Raw genomic sequence first — 17,638 nt, forward strand, 5'->3', positions numbered from 1 at the left:
TCGCGGCCTCTCTTGCTGGGGAGCGCAGGCTCCGGACGCGGCCTAGTTGCTCCGCGGCACGTGGGATCCTCCCAGACCAGGGCTCGAACCCGTGTCCCCTGCATTAGCAGGCAGACTCCCACCCACTGCGCCACCAGGGAAGCCCCCTCAGGTGCTTTCTTTAGTCCCCGCCTTCTTCTGATGTTCGCTTGTTCACTTGTGTCCATTTGTCCCTGCTTCTTCTCACCCCTTCCCTCAGAGCCTTGATGATCAGACTCCTTAAAGAACTCTTCCCTCAACTGGAGACATCAGGTGTCCTAGGGATCCTCAAAGAGTCTGAAATTTCATAAGGCTTGGATCAATTCATTTTGAAATGCAAATATGTGTTTTTTATTGGCCATCCTAACAACATCAGAAGTGAGAACATTCCCATCTCCTGCAAACTCGTTTTTGAAAAACCTTTCTCAGGGATGACTCAAAATAATAGACCTCCCAGAAGGATAATGCTTATTTGTGATATCACTCAGCTCTTTTGAGCTATGTAAAGAATGAATCACAGTGACATACGTTATAAATTCTGTGATAAATGGGACGATGGTTGATTTTTTGCGTTCACTGTATAAAAGGAAAACTCAGATTGTATCTTTCCAGAGAGTGCTGTGATATAAAGAATCAACTCTGAATCATCTGTGAATGATCATGGTGCACAGAACAATATAATTTTCTCAAGTATCTATGCATGAACATGTGTTGCTTTTGTAATAGAAAGCTAAATATGTTATTTTTAAATTTTGTGGATAAATGAAAATTAAAAAGGAGAAAGATTTAATAAGCACTTGGTGGCTTGTTGGTTATGCCATATCATTAAAATGTGACTTAACTTTTGGAACCAATTAATCATTCCTCTTGTGGTAGCTGAATCCACAGCCTTAAAGAATTCCATGTATTTCTCTAGAACTTCTCTCTAAAGAACTAAATAGGCTTTACTGACAGCCTTTTCTTAGTCCTCTGGCATTTTTTGAGGACAGTGGAATTCTTCCTCTTCTACAGATGAAAAAGCATGTAAAGACATGAAGTGGCATGTTTAAGATTATTCAGCCAGCCATTGACCTGGCAAGAGAACACAGGTATCCATAGCTTAATAAATACTTTATCAACTGCCTCTATTTTCACTGGAGGAAAGGGTACAGTCAATATAAGTTTAGATACTAAAGATGTCTTACTATCGTCTAAACACTGACAGTTGTATTTCAGAACTTTCCAGAAAGCAGAACTTTGCTTTTAAAAGGACATGAGGGCAAAAGCTTGGTACCACTAAACGTTACCAAAGTCTTCAGTATGATTTGTTTTATTTTCTGAAGAGAGGTTTAGCTTGAGAAATAGGCAGTCTGACTTTTAAATAATCCAAAGTGGTACCCCATAAATACCCACACTTCTGCTGTAGAAGGTAGATTTCTTGAATAGCATGCAAATCATATTTTCTCAGATACAGGTGATCTTCAAGCAGGACTCATGAAATCAACTAGGAAACCTGGACTCTGGGAATGAGTAGGCAGAAAGTGGTTCGAGAACTTTCAAGAGCCAGGTTCACAGGAGAAAGGCTCTGAGCAAAACGCGTTGTAGTCCTGGTCTTGCTATTATCAACTTCCGAGATAATTCAAAAATGAATTAGTTTTCCTGTATGAAATCAATATATTGACATTGACTATACTGTTCCTATGAATACTTTCATATTCTTAGATATGTTTTTATGCATTTTATAAAGCCACCAAATTTTTTATTACTTTTATCAGCCTGTGTGTTACTTACAGAGCCATTACGATCTACATTAGAGATTTCGGGTTGTTCTGTAAAATTTGAGCCTCCCGAATAAAACTCTGATTAAAAGTCTCGCCTGTTTTTTTTTTTTTTCAATTGCAGACAGAACTGGAGGAGATGAGAGGAACAGTCACTGAGATTCCTGAGTAACTCCACTCCAAATCCTCAGTGGAAATAATCATACTTCATACATGTACAGATGAAAAGCTAAGCTCCTGGGCTTCCCTGGTGGCGCAGTGGTTAAGAGTCCGCCTGCCGATGCAGGGGACAGGGGTTCGTTCCCCGGTCCAGGAAGATCCCACATGCCATGGAGCGGCTGGGCCCGTGAGCCATGGCCGCTGGGCCTGCGCGTTCGGAGCCTGTGCTCCGCAGTGGGAGAGGCCAAAACACTGAGAGGCCCGCGTACCGCAAAAAAAAAAAGCTAAGTTCCTAGTGTGTTGCTCTGTGTTCATATCAGGCTTTCTTAAGAAATTCTGGTATATTATCCACATTTGGGAGAGAGGGAAAAAGAACCTCAGAAATGTTCAGAAACTCACCCAAGTTCATGGAGCTAAGTCTACCTGAATTCAAATCCATAATCTGTTTATTACACCCTTCCACCTTCCAGAAAGGGATTTGGTGGTGCTCCTCCTAATACAGGGGCCGCTTGTGAATAACTTCCCTCGTCATGCAAATGTATAACAAACTCATTTTCTCACTTCCTTGACTGTATATACTTCAAGTGATAAATTTGGTGATATTTTCCATAAAAACTTTGAGTTTCATTTTCAAATACTAAAAAAAAGAAAGGTAAATAATATTTCCAAACTAGAGTGGATTATTTTTTAAAAGCCAGGTTTTTCTTCTAGTATTGGAACAGATCATGACTTCTCTCGGTGAGGATCAGATGAACGGATGGCTTGCACCTGGCTATAGGTTATATCAGAGATAATGACTCTTGAAATGCCAGAATCACACTAAGTCCCGTGAGATGATCGCACTGAGAAAGGCACCTGAGAATGGAGACCACTGAAAGGAAACGCGGACTTACATCTCCAATCAGACATACTTTGAAGAACAAAATACCTGAGGGAAATACTAGACAAATCCCCAGCATTATTAAATTCTCCTTTTCTTGTTTTTAAACCATCCTCATTCCACATAGGTGAATTTTTCTAAAGTTAAAAGAGACTCCGTAGGGGAGACTGGGAGTAAGACTGAGTCCCAGCCAGCGTTCTCTACTTGCCCGCTGGTAGCCTTCTGTACGTCTTTAAGCCTCAGCGTTCCTGTAAAATGAGGGAGTTGCACAGACCACCTTTACGTTTCATTTACAACAGTCCATGACTCTAAAAGGCCTATGAACCCAGGGAAGGTCAGTTTTAACAGACTAAAGCTGGCTGGGGAGAAACCTGCAAATGTGACGGCTACTTCCTAAGGGACAAGGGATAATCCCACCTTGCCCTGGAGATGGGGAGAGAAAGGGGGAAGCGTGGAGGGTCTTGAGTTAACATTTGGGAAGGACACTCAGCTGGGTGTCAGAGGCCAAGACTAGTGTGTGTCCTGCCCCAGAGGTGTGTGTGTCTGGGAGGAGTGTGTGTGCAGACTTGACAACTACTGTTTGCATTGCTTTCCAATGTCAGGATCCTTTTAGAAAAACATTCACGTAATGTATGTTTAGCAACTCCTGTTTGAGAATACACACCAGAAAAAAAAGTTATTATGACTTTTCTTTGAAATGAACGTTTAAAAAGGAATCATCATGGCATTTACCTGCATATGAAAACTTGCCATGAGTGCAAGAGGCGTCATTTATTCAGTCTGTCTGTAATGTTTGATGCAGGTATTCATTTGCAGACCTCTTGTAGTAAATCGGCAGCAGTGCCTAGGTCAGAAATCAAGGGATTAGGCTGATTTTCAGTGTTATGAGTCCAGCCTTAGTTTTAATTATTATTTTTCTGGTTTTCCCCCTCTTTCCCCCCTTCCCTCACAATCAAGCTGTTTCTCTGGGTCACTGCCTAAGTCCCTGCAGCCCTGGAGCTGAGCAAGCTGATAGGAAGTCTTCAGACTGGTAATGCCTTGAGGAGAAGCTGAAATCCTGACCGCTGGGTCACCACTTGCCCAGAGAAATGAAAGGCCCCATTAGATTACCTTTAGAATGGTGCAATGAAAGTACCATTTGTGTTGGGTGTCAAAGTCAACACTAGATCTACTTTCATTAGCATCAAAAGGATGCACAAGTCTCCAATAAGTTGATTTGAGGCTAGGCTATCCCTTCTTGTGATCAAAGGCTGATTAGCAAGGTTCAGCTGACCACGTGATCAGGTTAAACTCAGGCAAGATTCCAAAGCAGTCCATACCATTGAAGAGTGAGAGGCATGGAAGCTGGACATAAAATAAAAAAGTAAAAAAATAAAATGCTGCCAATGCTTACCTGTCTGATTGAAATCTACTGGAGTCAGAGAATTAGTTGACTGACAGGCATTCCAAAGCAGATTTTGAAGTCATAATAAGAGTTTAATTTATAAGGGGCAAGGTGTTTAAAGCTTCAAGCAAATAATACTAACAAGCAATAGTTATTCATGCTGAAATCTCTTCTACCTTTACATTAATCAGAATGGCAATAAACATCAGTGGCTATTGCTGGGAGTGGTGAGGATGTAAGTAAAGCCTCAAGTCCAGGATCACAGCTTAATTCTTAGGCATAGAGATGGGATCTATAAATTCCACTTTGAATACAACAAAGGATATCCCCATATTGCTACTAAGTGTTTTACTATTATGCATGACTCCTTGAAAGTGGAATTTATAAATACCCTATTGCGAGGAGTAATTTTAGGCCAATCAGCCATAGTATGACAATAATATCTAGCAAAGAAGGAAGAGAAAGAACAAGTGGGGCCTTTTGTCTTTAAATTTAATTAACATGACCTTCCTTATCCTTTTGAAAAGAAAATCCAGAAAAAATTTTTGAATTTCATTTTAAAAAGGCCTACAATATTATGTTTTAATTAAAATTGCATAAACTTCCCTATGAATATTGAATTTTGAAAAGCCTAGCCAGCGACAGTACATTATTAAAAGCTACATCACTTACGTCAAAGAAATTAGTACTTGATTTTTAGAGATTCATTATCAAGTTCTTAAATGATCAGTATCCTGAAACTCAAATTCAAATAATCTTAATACTTCAGTTACCCAAAGCAGAAGAGTAATGTACATTAACCGCAACGAAGTTCGATGACCTCCGAAGTGCTGAAACGCTTAGAAAAAAACCCGTATTTTTATTTACCTGAAAAACCTTAAAAAAAAAAAGTTCTGACAAAAACTTAATACCTCGCTAAAATCAATTGCTCCTCACCCTTCCCTCCATTCCACAAATGCTTGTGACCCAAACTTGTAAAGTCTCTCACTTTTTGTGAACCACCCCAAGTTCATGCCTTAAAAGGAGGAAGCAAATATCCTTTACTTGGTGCGAACTCTGAATCAGTCATTCATGTCTCAGATAATCCTATTTTCACGGCAAGTTCTGGTTTTAGGTCGTTTTCCCTTTTCTCTTTCTTTCTTTACTTTCTTTTGTTGTTATCGGGGGGGGGGGTGTACGGAGGGAGTCAAAGTCCCTTAGACCGTTTGCTAAAAATTGTGAACAGTATCACTAACGAGTAGAAACAGACAACAGGAGATTTCAAATAAAATAACACGCACTCTCAACCCCCCAGAGGGAAAAACAACAAAACAAGCACACACAAACTTGAGCTGTTCCAGCACATCCGCAACGGAGGGAGAGGTGCGTGCGCCCGAGAGAAGCCACGGGGCCTCCCCCCTCCAGGCCCGCAGGTGGCTCGCGGCGAGCGCCGCAGACAACAATGGCCAGGATGGGCTTTGCCTGCGTCGCCAGTTTGCTGTGTCGGCCCCTGCCCAGAAAAACAGCCAGAACAGAAAGAGAAGCGTGCGTGAGGCGACGGAGAACGCATTCCCTCTCCAAAGCCTAATCTCTGATTCCCCTTCGCGGTCCACAAATGAACCTGCCACCAATCAAGTTCCTGCGCAAGTTCTTTTCTTTCCCGCAGCCCCTCCACCTGCCGGGGCGGTGCTCTGCGCACCCCAGGCCTCCCTCCGGCGACCCCCCGCTGGCTGCAGCAAAAATGGGGCGCTTCGGCTGGGCGGGGGCGGGCGGCTGCCGCGGATCCGGCCGGCTACCGCTGCAGCTTGGTGGCCTCCGATTGGCCACGACGCGGGCGGGGAAGCTCGGCGGAGGAGGGAGGCGGGGGCGAGGGCGGCGGCGGCGGGAGGAGATCCGAGCGGGGAGCGGGCTGCGCAGCCAGGCAGCTCGCGGGGCGGGCGAGCGCGGGGAGAGCGGCGGCGGCAGCTCGCCCTGGGCGCGCTCGCGGAGGACGAGCGGGGCGCGCAGGCGGCGGCGGCGGAGGGGGTTGGGGCGGCGCGCGCGAGTGAGCGGCGCGGGGCGAGAACCGGCGGGCGGGTTCCCGGCGGGCGGGAACCAGCAGGGGCAGCCGCGGCGGCAGCTACGCGGGACGGAGCCGCGGCAGGAGCGGCCGCGCCGGACCCTGGCCTCACCCCCGCGGGTCGAGGCCAGAGAACAGTCTCCAACTCTCCCAGGGACCGGAAAGGGGAGCCCAGAAAGGGTCCTCAGCCCACACGCAGCGGGGGCGGCGGGACAGCTGCCCTTTGTGGGCGCAGCGCTCACGGCCCGAAGCGCCCTCCCCGCGGCGCTTTCGCCGCCGTCTTCGTCGTGCCGAGCGGCCCTGGAGAGGGGACCCGGAGGAAGCAAAACCCTGAGACCGAAACCTCGCGTTGCGGAGCTCCTGGGGGGTGCCAGCCGCTCTTCTTCCACCTCCGCATCCTCCACCGGCCAAGGTCCCCGCCGCCTGCATCCCTCCTGGCTTCCGCTGCGCTTTGGGCAGAGCAGCCGGCGCTGCCACCGCGGCCCCCCCCCCCACACACACACAGAGACACCCTCACGCGTACGCCCGCCTTCTCCCCCGCCCCCTCCCCAGCTCCTTGATCTCTCGGTCTGTTTTATTACTCGCGTTGCGAGTCCCGCGGACTCCGCGGCCCGCTATTTGTCATCAGCTCTCTCTCCATTGGCGGGGAGCGGGGAGCAGCGGCGAAGGGGGTGGGGTGGGGAGGGAAGGGAAGGGGGTGGAAACTGCCTGGAGCCGTCTCTCCGCGCCGCTGTTGGTGCTGCCGCCGCTGCTGCCGCCGCCGCCGCCTCCGGCTCCTCGCTCGGCCCCTCTCCGCCTCCATGTGCCGGATAGTGGGAGCGCCGCGGACCCTGCTGCCGCTGCTGGCGGCCCTGCTTCAGGTACGCGGCGGTCCCCGCGGGCCGGGCCGCGGGCGGGGTGGGGCGGGCGGCGCCGGGTCCCTTTGTTCCCCGCGCCGCTGCGGGGCCCGGCTGCGCACCCGGGAAGGGAGTTGCCGCACCAAGCGGGCGGGAGCTGCGCAGACACTAGGCTTGGGCAGGGCGCAAGGGCAGGGCTGCCGGAGCCAGCCGGTCTCCCGCGCCTCTCTTGGCGGGTCCCGAAGGGGCCGATCGCGGGCTCCCTCTGCTCCTGCGGGGTCAGGCGAGCTCGCGGGGCGGGGGGTGTCCCTAGGCAGCAGAAAGGTGAGGTAGGATAGCACTCCGGTTTTGCAGTTTTCCGCGCTTCTCGCCCTTAGCATTGAACTTTGCTCCATTTTTTGTTTGTTTATTTCTGCAGGGATGGGTCGCGAGTTTGCAGTAGGAATTCTCACTCTGGTATCTTAGTTACGGGACTTGCTTCCACCCCACCGCACCCTGGCACCCGCGCGCCTCCCGGTGCCCAAGGGCTCCCCCGTCCTATTGTCTTTATCGCAGCTTAGAGTTGCTTCTTATTTTTGTTTTCCTGCCCTCACAATTTTTTTTTTGAGTCGGTCCTACCTGAAAAGAAAACCTCACCCCCTAGCCCCAAAGAGTCTACGCGGGTCGGCGCCTCCGCACCCAGCCCCTGGCCCGCACGCCCCTTATCCCGCCGGGCGGGGAGAAGTTCCGTTACTCGGCTTTTATTCTTCTCCTGTCCGGCTGCCTCTGCCCTGCGTGCGTCCTGGGGGCGCCTTTACTTTTCACGCCTTCGGGAGAGCGCCAGACAGCCTTTCCCTGCAGTCGGTACCGGGAGGCTCCTCCGCGGCAGGAAGCACCTGCTCCAGGCTGGTCGCAGCCTCCCTCCCCACTCCGCGCCGCGGATCCCCAGTCCGGCCGAGCGCCCAACTTTCCCGCGGCGTCCGCCCGGAGGATGTACCGAGGCCCCTCCCGGCTGGCCAGTCGGGTCTTGTGAAGCGACGCCACGCGCCGCGGCTGCGACACCCGCGCTGGGCGGGGTCCGGGCGGGGGTCGCGAGTCTGCCCCCGCGAGCGGCGGGGGCCCCAAGCAGCTGCGGGAGAGGGGCGTGTCCGCCTTCACTTTAGGGCAGGATCTTCAGGGGAATCCGCCTGAAGGGCCCCCAGCGCACCGCCGACGGCTAGGAGTGGCCGGCCGGTGGCCGCTCCAAAAAGTGCGGGCGCGGCTTGGAAGTGCCTTTGCCACCGGGGCGACCGGGGCAGAGACAGATGGTGCGGATCGTCCCTCTCTGTGGTCTGCGTGAGTCAGGGCCTGGCGCGCTCCGGCCGCGGGCGCCGGGGGCTGGATCGGGCTGGCGCCCGCGGTCTCTCACACTCCCTCCCGCCACCCCCTAGAGGGGTGTGGGCCGCGGCTGCGCCGAGCCCTGTCCATGGTGCGCCGGCTCCGCGCTCTCCTCCCCCGGGTCCAGTTCTCCTACTTTCCGGCTTTCTCCCTCCCACTGGCTCCCGGGCCGCCCGGGTCCCGCCGTTCCTTTCTCCTTTCTTGGGTTTCTCCTTTTGTTCTTATCATCTCCAGCTGGTCTTTTTCTTTCCCCTTCCCCCATTCGCCAGTCCGCTCCCCCTCCCCCGTCCCCATTCTCTCTCCTGACTCGGGGGTTTCAAAACTGTTAGACATTTTGGCCTCTGCACTTTTGGGGAGTGGATGGAATTTCTCCTAACTTGGGGGAGGAGACCTGCCAGTCACTTGCTAACAAAAGTACCTCCTGTTATAAAACCGCCCTTTATTCTTGGAGCGCACACTCATTATTTCACCTCCTGTCACTTCATTTATTGTTTCTTCTTTTAAAATGGGGTTTATTGAAGAGGTTAGGCTGAATGGGGAAGAAGGAGAAAAGTGCTACTTCAAGTGTTTGAAGTTAAGGGGAAAGCAAGATAAACTTAACCCTGTGGACATCAGGTTTTTTTAAAGCAAATATGTCATAGATTAAACAAATCTCACTTTAAAAAACATTATGTTTTGGATATCATGGCATGGTCTGACTTATTTACAGGCAACTTATAATAAGTCCTAAGAGTGTGAGTCCAGCAGTGGATGGTATGCTCACCAACTTTTTGATCTGAAAGTAAGTTTTAATTGAATACTGTGCAGTGAAGTTAGGACAGGAGGAGACGTTTGTTGGTCGCTAATAACATGGGACTAAAGTGTGTACCACTGGAGCAATCTCATTTCCTCTTTGAGTCATCTGCCTTGAAACCAGGTGTGGATTTTGTAGGTCATTTTCTTTTATTTCCTTAAGCATTTTTAAAATACATCATTTATAAACGTCAAATCACGCCCTTCCCTTTTCCATTGTATGTTCTTTCTCAGTTTCTTCCAAGCCAATGTCTTGTTGACTTTTATAAACCTCGAGGAAAGGGGAGATTAAAACTTTGTCATCAAGTTTGGGTTATTCACGGGTTCGAGTCGAGCAATAACATTGAGTGGTTTGCAAGGTCATTAGAAGTGGAAGCAGAGCAGTTTATGCAACACGAGTTTTAGGGTTAAGTGCACCTTGTGGATTGTACACACTGAGATTGGAAATGACTTTGTGCTAATGGTCTGATTTACACACCAGAATAACACAGATCTATCCGCAAGGTGAAAATGGCCCCTCTGCAGTCATCTGCTATTAAAAGTCTAGGTTTTTGTTTGTTTGTTTGTTCATTTGTTTTCAGGCCAGACTAAGGAGTCATGAGTTTTAGAAAAGAGAATGAGTAGGTTATTAGTGTAGATAACGGAGCCGCCTTATTTTTTTCAGACCAGTTAAAGAAGAATAATTGAATATTCAAAAGGACTTTATCCCTTTAGTTAACTGAAGTGTTCTTTTACTTGGAACACTTTTTTCACTTTGAGAGAATCTTTACTAGTTGAGTTATTCTGTTACCTAGATTTACATAATTCTAGTCAATTTTGCATATTATGATATTCAGGTTTAAGATTTTCTCTATTCTTCCTCATTTTAGCTTGAGGCATTAGCATCGTCCTATTTTTAAAAAAAGCAGAATTTGAGCATTAAACTTCACTGATCAAGGGATATCACAAAGTTATGACAAGCTTTCCTTTTAAATTATACAAGTGACTTTCAAATCCTTAAATAGATTTATCATCAGGAATAAAAACCAATTTTACTTTTACTACTCATCCAGTAATGAATAGATTAGAAGCCTGCTTTGTTTTTCTAGTTCACATTTTAATTGCATAGCTGCATTGTTCTAATTTAAATATGTTTGTATGGGTTATGAAGAATCAAGGACACCTCCTTAAGATTCACAGATATTCTAGATTCTTAGTCTTATTGCCTTGGTTCTGCTTTCAACCCTGGATGAGGATGTATGAAAAAAGATGCACAAACCATATGTGATTTTCACCTATTAAGTATAGACGTTCAAGGCATTAATATTCAACACGTGAAATGTAAAAAAAAGCTTTGTTTTAGAATGTGGAAAATCTAGGATACAATAATCATTTTAAGTATAGACCATATATGTATTCACCATGTTTATTTGATTTTCAACAGCTTTGTAACAAGCTCCTATGAAATTAAGAATTAACATAGTTGGTGTTCACAGTTTATTCCACTTATGCGTCTCTGCCCTTTTTTAAACTTGTGGCATGTGGCCATGACTAACAAGTGGTGCATTGCACATGTTCTAGGGGTGATTTGAAAAATAATTTGTGTATCCTAAAATATTATAAACATATTTTAAAATTATATACATAAATTAAAATTATATATAATTTTTTAGGCCTTAATTGCAAGTTCAAAATTTACTTACAAAGTAGACTTTCATACCTTCATCAGAGTCTACCCTGACCTTCTTCTAAAAGTTTGAACTGAGATTTTAAGGGGAAATTCTTTTAGATAGTTTGTATTTTTTACGTGTAGAGACTCAATTCTTCTTGGAACAGATTATTTTGGTGACAGTGTATTGCACCAAACTGTCCTTAATTTCCGTTTTCATTAAAAAATCTTCAATTCTTAAATCTGTTGCGCCTCATTAAGCTTTAGGGTTATTAATTGTGAAATGTCAGGACTTAAAGCAACAGTTAATCTTGCTTTAAAACGCCTTCAAAAAAATCCTCATCCCCATCGTGTTTTCAAAGGGATAGTCTCAAGTTAGAAGAGTGATTAAAAAAAAAAAATCAGCTGTTATTTAAGAAGTGTAGTGTTTGTATGTACTTTCTATGGGTTTGCCCAAGTTAACATTATTCAAATTTGCTCTTTGGGCTCAAATACAAAAATTAATCAAGTTTAAGCACTGCACAGACTTGTGGTGAATTTCATCAGCCATTTAAAAAATATGATAGATTTGGAATTTGGGTTTTGTTATTTGAGTAATTATTTCACATCTGCCATGAGTACACCTTCTAGAATCTATTTTCAAGTTGGGTTAAGAACTTTAAGCTGAAACATAATTTGTACCAACAAATCATTACGCCTCACATTTCTGTTTTTTTCCTTCTACAAATTTATTTTTGTTTGAATTTTTCAGTAAATTATGCCAGTTAATTTGAGCGGATGATAGTCTTTGTGTATTTAACTAAATGTAGATAAGTTTTAAATTAAGCAAACCTATTCATGCCAGGGAGGAAGTATATACAGATAAATATTGTAGTAAGAGCTACATCTTCTGCATATACCAAGTGATGAGTTTAAAGTAGGCAGAAGGTGAATTCAGGATCTAAATGGGACCTTGTGAAAAATTTGAACTTAAAGATTATGATTTGTGTTACAATCGAGTTTTTAAGCTCTATTTTAGATTATGTGTAAATACTGCTCAGTTTTTCCATCTTACTCTCTTTAGGACCCAGTGTACTTCCTTGTCTGAGCTTCCAACTGTACTTACAGCAGGCAGGCTCTTGGGTTGCATATATATATGCGCAGTACGTAGGTTGAGGACTGCTATCTACATGCGTTCCCTGCAACATTTACCACAATTTGGCATGAACTGTCAATTGATAGTTAATTGATAACTTTGTGTGTGTCATCCAAGGTGGTTTGGGCACAAAGAGTATAATAGCTTTGTTCTGTGCAAGTGAGCTGCCCTGACATAGTGTCAAGGTCAAGAGCTAGTGTCAAGGGCAGAAAGCCTGGGGTTCTAATCCGGTCCAGATGTAGTTTAGTCTCTTAAACTCTGCTGACCTCATTTTCCTCAATAATAAAACCTCGGGCCTGGTTGGATTAGTTGATCTCTAAGGGACTTTCTAGTTCTGTGACTCTTGGGACTGCTTAAAATATCCCAAAATGATTCCTTTTCAAAGACTTTGGAATGACTTTAATAACTAACCTGAAATGCAGAGATTTTTCAGGTATTCAGAGTGATAGAGTATGATTTTTGAGAGCTATTGACAATAGTTTATCATATATGATAGCATATCATTCAGCATTAAGAATATAGCTCTTTTGGATGGACCTAGAGATTATCATATGAAGTGAAATAAGTCAGACAGAGAAAGACAAATATCATATGATATCACGTATATGTGGAACCTAAAAAAATGCAAATGAACTTATTTGCAAAACAGAAATAGACTCACAGACATAGAAAACAAACTTATGGTTACCAAAGGCAAAAGGGGGGAGAGAGAAATTAGAAGTTTGGGATTAACATATACACACTACTATGTATAAAGTAGATAAACAACAAGGACCTACTATATATAGCACAGGGAACTATATTCAGTAGCTTGTAATAACCTATTAAGGAAAAGAATCTGAAGAAGAACTTATATACATATATATATATGTATGTATGTTTAACTGAATCACCTTGCTGTATACCTGAACTAACACAACATTGTAAATTAACAATAAATAATAGTTCTTTTTTAAAAAAAATATGGCCTCTTGACCTAGCAAGTTCTTCTCTAGTCATTTTTACAGATATGTCTGTATTCATGATGTATGCATGATGTATATATTTACACATACAGGGATTTGCATTGAAGCATTGTTTATAATTACAAAAGATCAGATTAGATGGTCTCTGAAAGTCCGGTAGGGACTGATTTAATAAATTGTGGAATAATGTGCAGTCAGATTTGAGAACCCCTGCTGTGTGGAACAAAACATTTTAGTTCTACTTACAGTTCAAGAAAATTATTGTTAAACCACCTAATGTTTTAGCATAATCACTAGGTATCTACCTAGAAAAGCTTCAGGGAAGGACAGCCAAAATCATCAGTGGGATTTCAAGGCCTCTGAATGAAGAGGAATTGGACATAGACCACAGAGAGAAGCTATAACTGAAGAACAGAAAATCAATGAGAGTAGAAATAAGATGAAGATGACATACACTAACACTAGAACATCCTAAAGTTGGGTTGAGAACAACCCGTAGCAGGCTGAGCTTATAAGTAAGTCCAAGGAAAATTGGCTAAATTTAATGGGTAGTTATGTAATAGATAGTTTGCATGTTGTATCATGGAATGACCACACTGTGCTGAGTTATCTGTGCCCGAGAGATTATACTAGTTGGTTAAACCATTAAGATATTTCTTACATTCTCTTGACTGATTGAATATTTAATTTTTAACCTGTTCTGATAGTGAAAAGGTAGCCTAAAGTGGACCTTACTAGTACCTAGAACTTGAGATGCAGAAGAATGTTTAGTATTAGAATCAGATGTTTTGGTCTACAGCCTCAATTAAGTAAGATATTTAACTTTCTCAGGTAGCATTGGGAGAATTCGTGGTGTAATGCTTTTAAAACAGCTTGAGTCATTTAAAAGGAGGTGTTATTATAAACATAATATGGCATTCATAATCCAGTAACTTGGAGAAGTATTTGATCCATGATCTGTTCTTAGATTTTCTTTTGCAAAATATACCTACCTATACTAAAAATAAATAAATAAATCCTGGAATAATAGTGTACTTCTGTACTCCTACATACTGTTATTTTAATATTGTTTTTTATGTTAATTTTAAAAATTAACTTGACCATAGCATACTTATGTACGACCATATAGTTTTATATTTTTATGGTCTTAGTTTTAATGTTTGTTTTTGTGTTTTTTAAAAAATTGTACTTGACCATCATAATTTAAAACATTCATGTGGAGTTTCCCCACCCCCATTCTGTATATAATTTAGTGTTTTGGTGAATTAAGGAATTAGTAAAAAAAAAAAAAAAAAAAAATTAAAGGATCATAATTTGGAATCTTTATTATTCCAGAAATTATTGGAACTAGAAATGTGAAATGACTCTCTTTATCCTCATTATTATAATAAATTTTGAGTTTATTCAACTTTCTTCTATTGCATTAAATATCAAAATTTGTAAAATTCTGGCAAAGGGAAATCTAAATTGTAGGGACAGGAAATAGTTTAGTGGTTTCTGGGGCTGGATATGGATGGAGACAAGAGATTGGTTACAAAGGGGCATGAGGGAATTTTGTGGGTGACAGGAATTCTCTAGAACTTGACGGTGGTGGTTAGGTGAATGTATAATTTTTGAAACTCATTGAACTATACTCTTAAAATGGATGCATTTTATTGTATGTAAATCATACCACAATAAAATTGGTTAAAATATAAATGACAATTCACACATTAAAAAAAAAAGTATCGTATTTCGTATTACTGCTTCCAGTAAGGAATCTAAGGAATGCCCTTTCAGTGTTTTTTTTTTCCCATATGCAGTTCTAAGACATTTCACAATTTATTTTATTTTTAGTAATAATCAGTAGGTCATTCATATAAGTCAGAAGAGCACACATGCCAGATAAAACTATTTGAAACTTTAGATATTTGCTGTCATCTCTTCAAATATTTTTTTTAAAACCAACGTCTGGTAGTACTAAACCTTAAAAATGAAATAAGTTTAATTGTAGGGAAGGAAATTAACATGTTACCTCAGTTAATTATTTCTATAACCTTGTAACATAGGTGGTTTTATTTTCATTTTAGAGACTATCAAAGAGGGAGTCAGACAGTCTGAGTATTTATTGTGAGAATGCATAGTAGAACCATATCTGGTTATAGCAGAGTTAAGCCTGACTGCAGGGCCCAAGGTGTTTTCCCTCCACCAGGCTGGGACCCTTTTAATATGATATTCAGGGAATGAATATCGAATTAGAGGGAAATTTCAATTCCTCACTACTGAGTTTATAAGGTTTTTGTAAAGTAGTTAACTTTTGAGTTACATTCTCTATTTAATTTTGACCTTAAATAGTTTGATTTATTTTGGCATCTGAAACCAAAATTTAATGCTTGGTTAAGATTTTCATTCTTTTTTTTTTAAATATGTTCCCTTAGAGAAAGAAGAAAAAAAATCTTAGGTAAATGATTCATAATCAGTTTTATAATGTTCTTCAGATTGTCTTGATCAACAAATAATGTGTTGGTAAGTACTCAAAAAATATCTTTTTGTGTGTGAATCCTGGAATTTAAAATACTTTTTAAGAGCCAAGAAAGCCTCAGGCTACGCATGGTTGTTTTTGTTTTTTGGGTTTTTTTTTTTTGAAACTGTGTTTTTTCAATAAAAGTAAATTCAAGAGATTCTGTCATTGTGTTAAAACATTTTAATGTTTAATGGCACATTTTCCATGTTTGAGTAATTCGAATTACTTCTCCCACAAATGAAACCAGTTGACATCTTTTAAAAATATATACATCCACATCTACAACAGGTTTTTGTGTGACTGTTTTGTGGCGTGACTGAGTACACGCTGATTTGTTTGCTGCCCAGAAAGCCTAGAACTATTTTGTTTGTAACTTGACCTATCGTTGGTGGGTGGATACATTTGGCTTGACTATAATAGCAAACAAAATGTCTCTTAGTTGGTTGGGGAGCTGTTAAGCGAACTCTGAAATAAATCACTTAAAAAACATTAAACTTATTAAGTTAAAGGCTATGATTTAATCCCTATGCTTAACACAAATCTTTAATAAATCAGAGGCTGTGGCTACTTTAATTTTTTTTCTTTTGTTGTCTTAATTGGTTAACACAACAGTTCAAAGTCTGCAGTTCATTCTTTATGGCTTTCTGGTCCAGTTATAAAGAAAAGTGTGTTCTGTGCAACCAAAATATTAGTCTTTCACAGCTCCTTTGGTATACACCCCCACAAGAGCAACTCCAAGATTGGGTTCTCATGTCTTGCTTCTCATATTTCAGGAAATTCAAATTTTAAATTTCACACACACACACACACACACACACACACACACTCACTCTTTATGAAAGTATCAAATGTATACGGGACAGTGCACGTATAAGTGGATAGCCTGCTGAGTGTTCATTAATTGATCATAGTATTTAATCAGCACTCAGTCAAGACACAGCATTCCAGCATCCCAGGGGTACCCTCTCCAATTTGAGCCATCTCTTCAGTGGTTACTATTTACTTGACTTCTAATGGCATATATCAGTTTAGCTTATTCCCATACTTTATGAAGTCGTACACTGTACGCCGTTTTGTAGCTGGCATCTTTCACTCAATTTGTAGAATCATCTGTATATTTGTATCTTATATATTTTTTAATAGTCACAAAATTAGGAAAGGCTCATGGACTCTATAGAAGGATCTGGGGGATGAAGGAAGGTGAAAGCTGAGTTAAAAACAAAAATAAAAACAGGCTGTTTCATTGCAGCTAAAGGTCACTTCAGTGTTCATGGTGTCAAACCACGAAACACCTTTTGTGGATTTTCCTACCTAGATATCTTCTTCTTTAGTTCTGGTAAATTGGCAATATTGTTCACCAAAAACCAAAGACATTTGGAATTTAGTAAGGTATAGCTTTTCTTGGCTTCCCTATATCAGAAGGAGGATGGAGACAAAGCACTAAATATCTTTTTGACTTGAAGTCTTAAAGCAGAAGGTTTGGGTGTTAAGACTAATCTTTTCAGTGATGCTTCTTAATACCTTCTCTGAGCTTCCTAGTGACCCACTTCTCAATGAGGTCCTACCCAGATTTGTTTTTAATTAATTTTTATTGGAGTATAGTTGCTTTGCAATGTTGTGTTAGTTTCTGCTGTACAGCAGAATGAATCAGCCATACATATATATTTATCCCCTTTTTGGATTTCTTTCCCATCTAGGTCACCACAGTGCATTAAGTAGAGTTCCCTGTGCTATACAGTATGTTCTCATCAATTATGTTTTATACATAGTATCAAGATTTGTTTTTAATTTAAAAAAGGTTAAGTTGGGGGTTATAATACCACAGAATGCTAGTTTTCCGGCAGGTCAGTGCATCTTTGGGTATAGTTGATCCTCTTTTGTGTCTGTGTAGCTTTTTTAAATATCTGAGAGGTTGCCATGAAGGATGCGGAGCGCCATGCTTGTCCCAAGCTTTCTTTCTGAGGGCCTTTTCTCTCCATTTATAATACATGTTGAGTAGAGCTAGAATCTAGGTGGAGGATTCCATGCATAAGGATAAGGACTAAGGAATCCATATCCAGAGGGAATGGCCCACCAAGGGTCTGGTTTTTTTCAAGGCAGCTCTCATTCATTTATGTTTGTACATGAGTGGACTTCACAGTATTTACAAAGATTGTACTCTTGTGTG

General features: G+C 42.4%; 1 protein-coding gene across 1 annotated transcript in view; it reads left to right on the plus strand.

Moving 5' to 3' along the window:
* Positions 1-6,925: 6,925 nt before the first annotated feature.
* Positions 6,926-17,638, plus strand: part of CDH2 (cadherin 2) — a 213,274-nt gene continuing 202,561 nt past the window's right edge. Inside the window, exon 1 of the mRNA XM_067699411.1 lies at positions 6,926-7,096. Coding sequence (XP_067555512.1) covers positions 7,037-7,096 — 60 coding nt within the window. The 5' untranslated portion in view covers positions 6,926-7,036. The remainder of the gene's footprint in view (positions 7,097-17,638) is intronic.

Source organism: Pseudorca crassidens, chromosome 12, assembly GCF_039906515.1.
Source record: "Pseudorca crassidens isolate mPseCra1 chromosome 12, mPseCra1.hap1, whole genome shotgun sequence".
Classification (NCBI taxonomy): Eukaryota; Metazoa; Chordata; class Mammalia; order Artiodactyla; family Delphinidae; genus Pseudorca; species Pseudorca crassidens.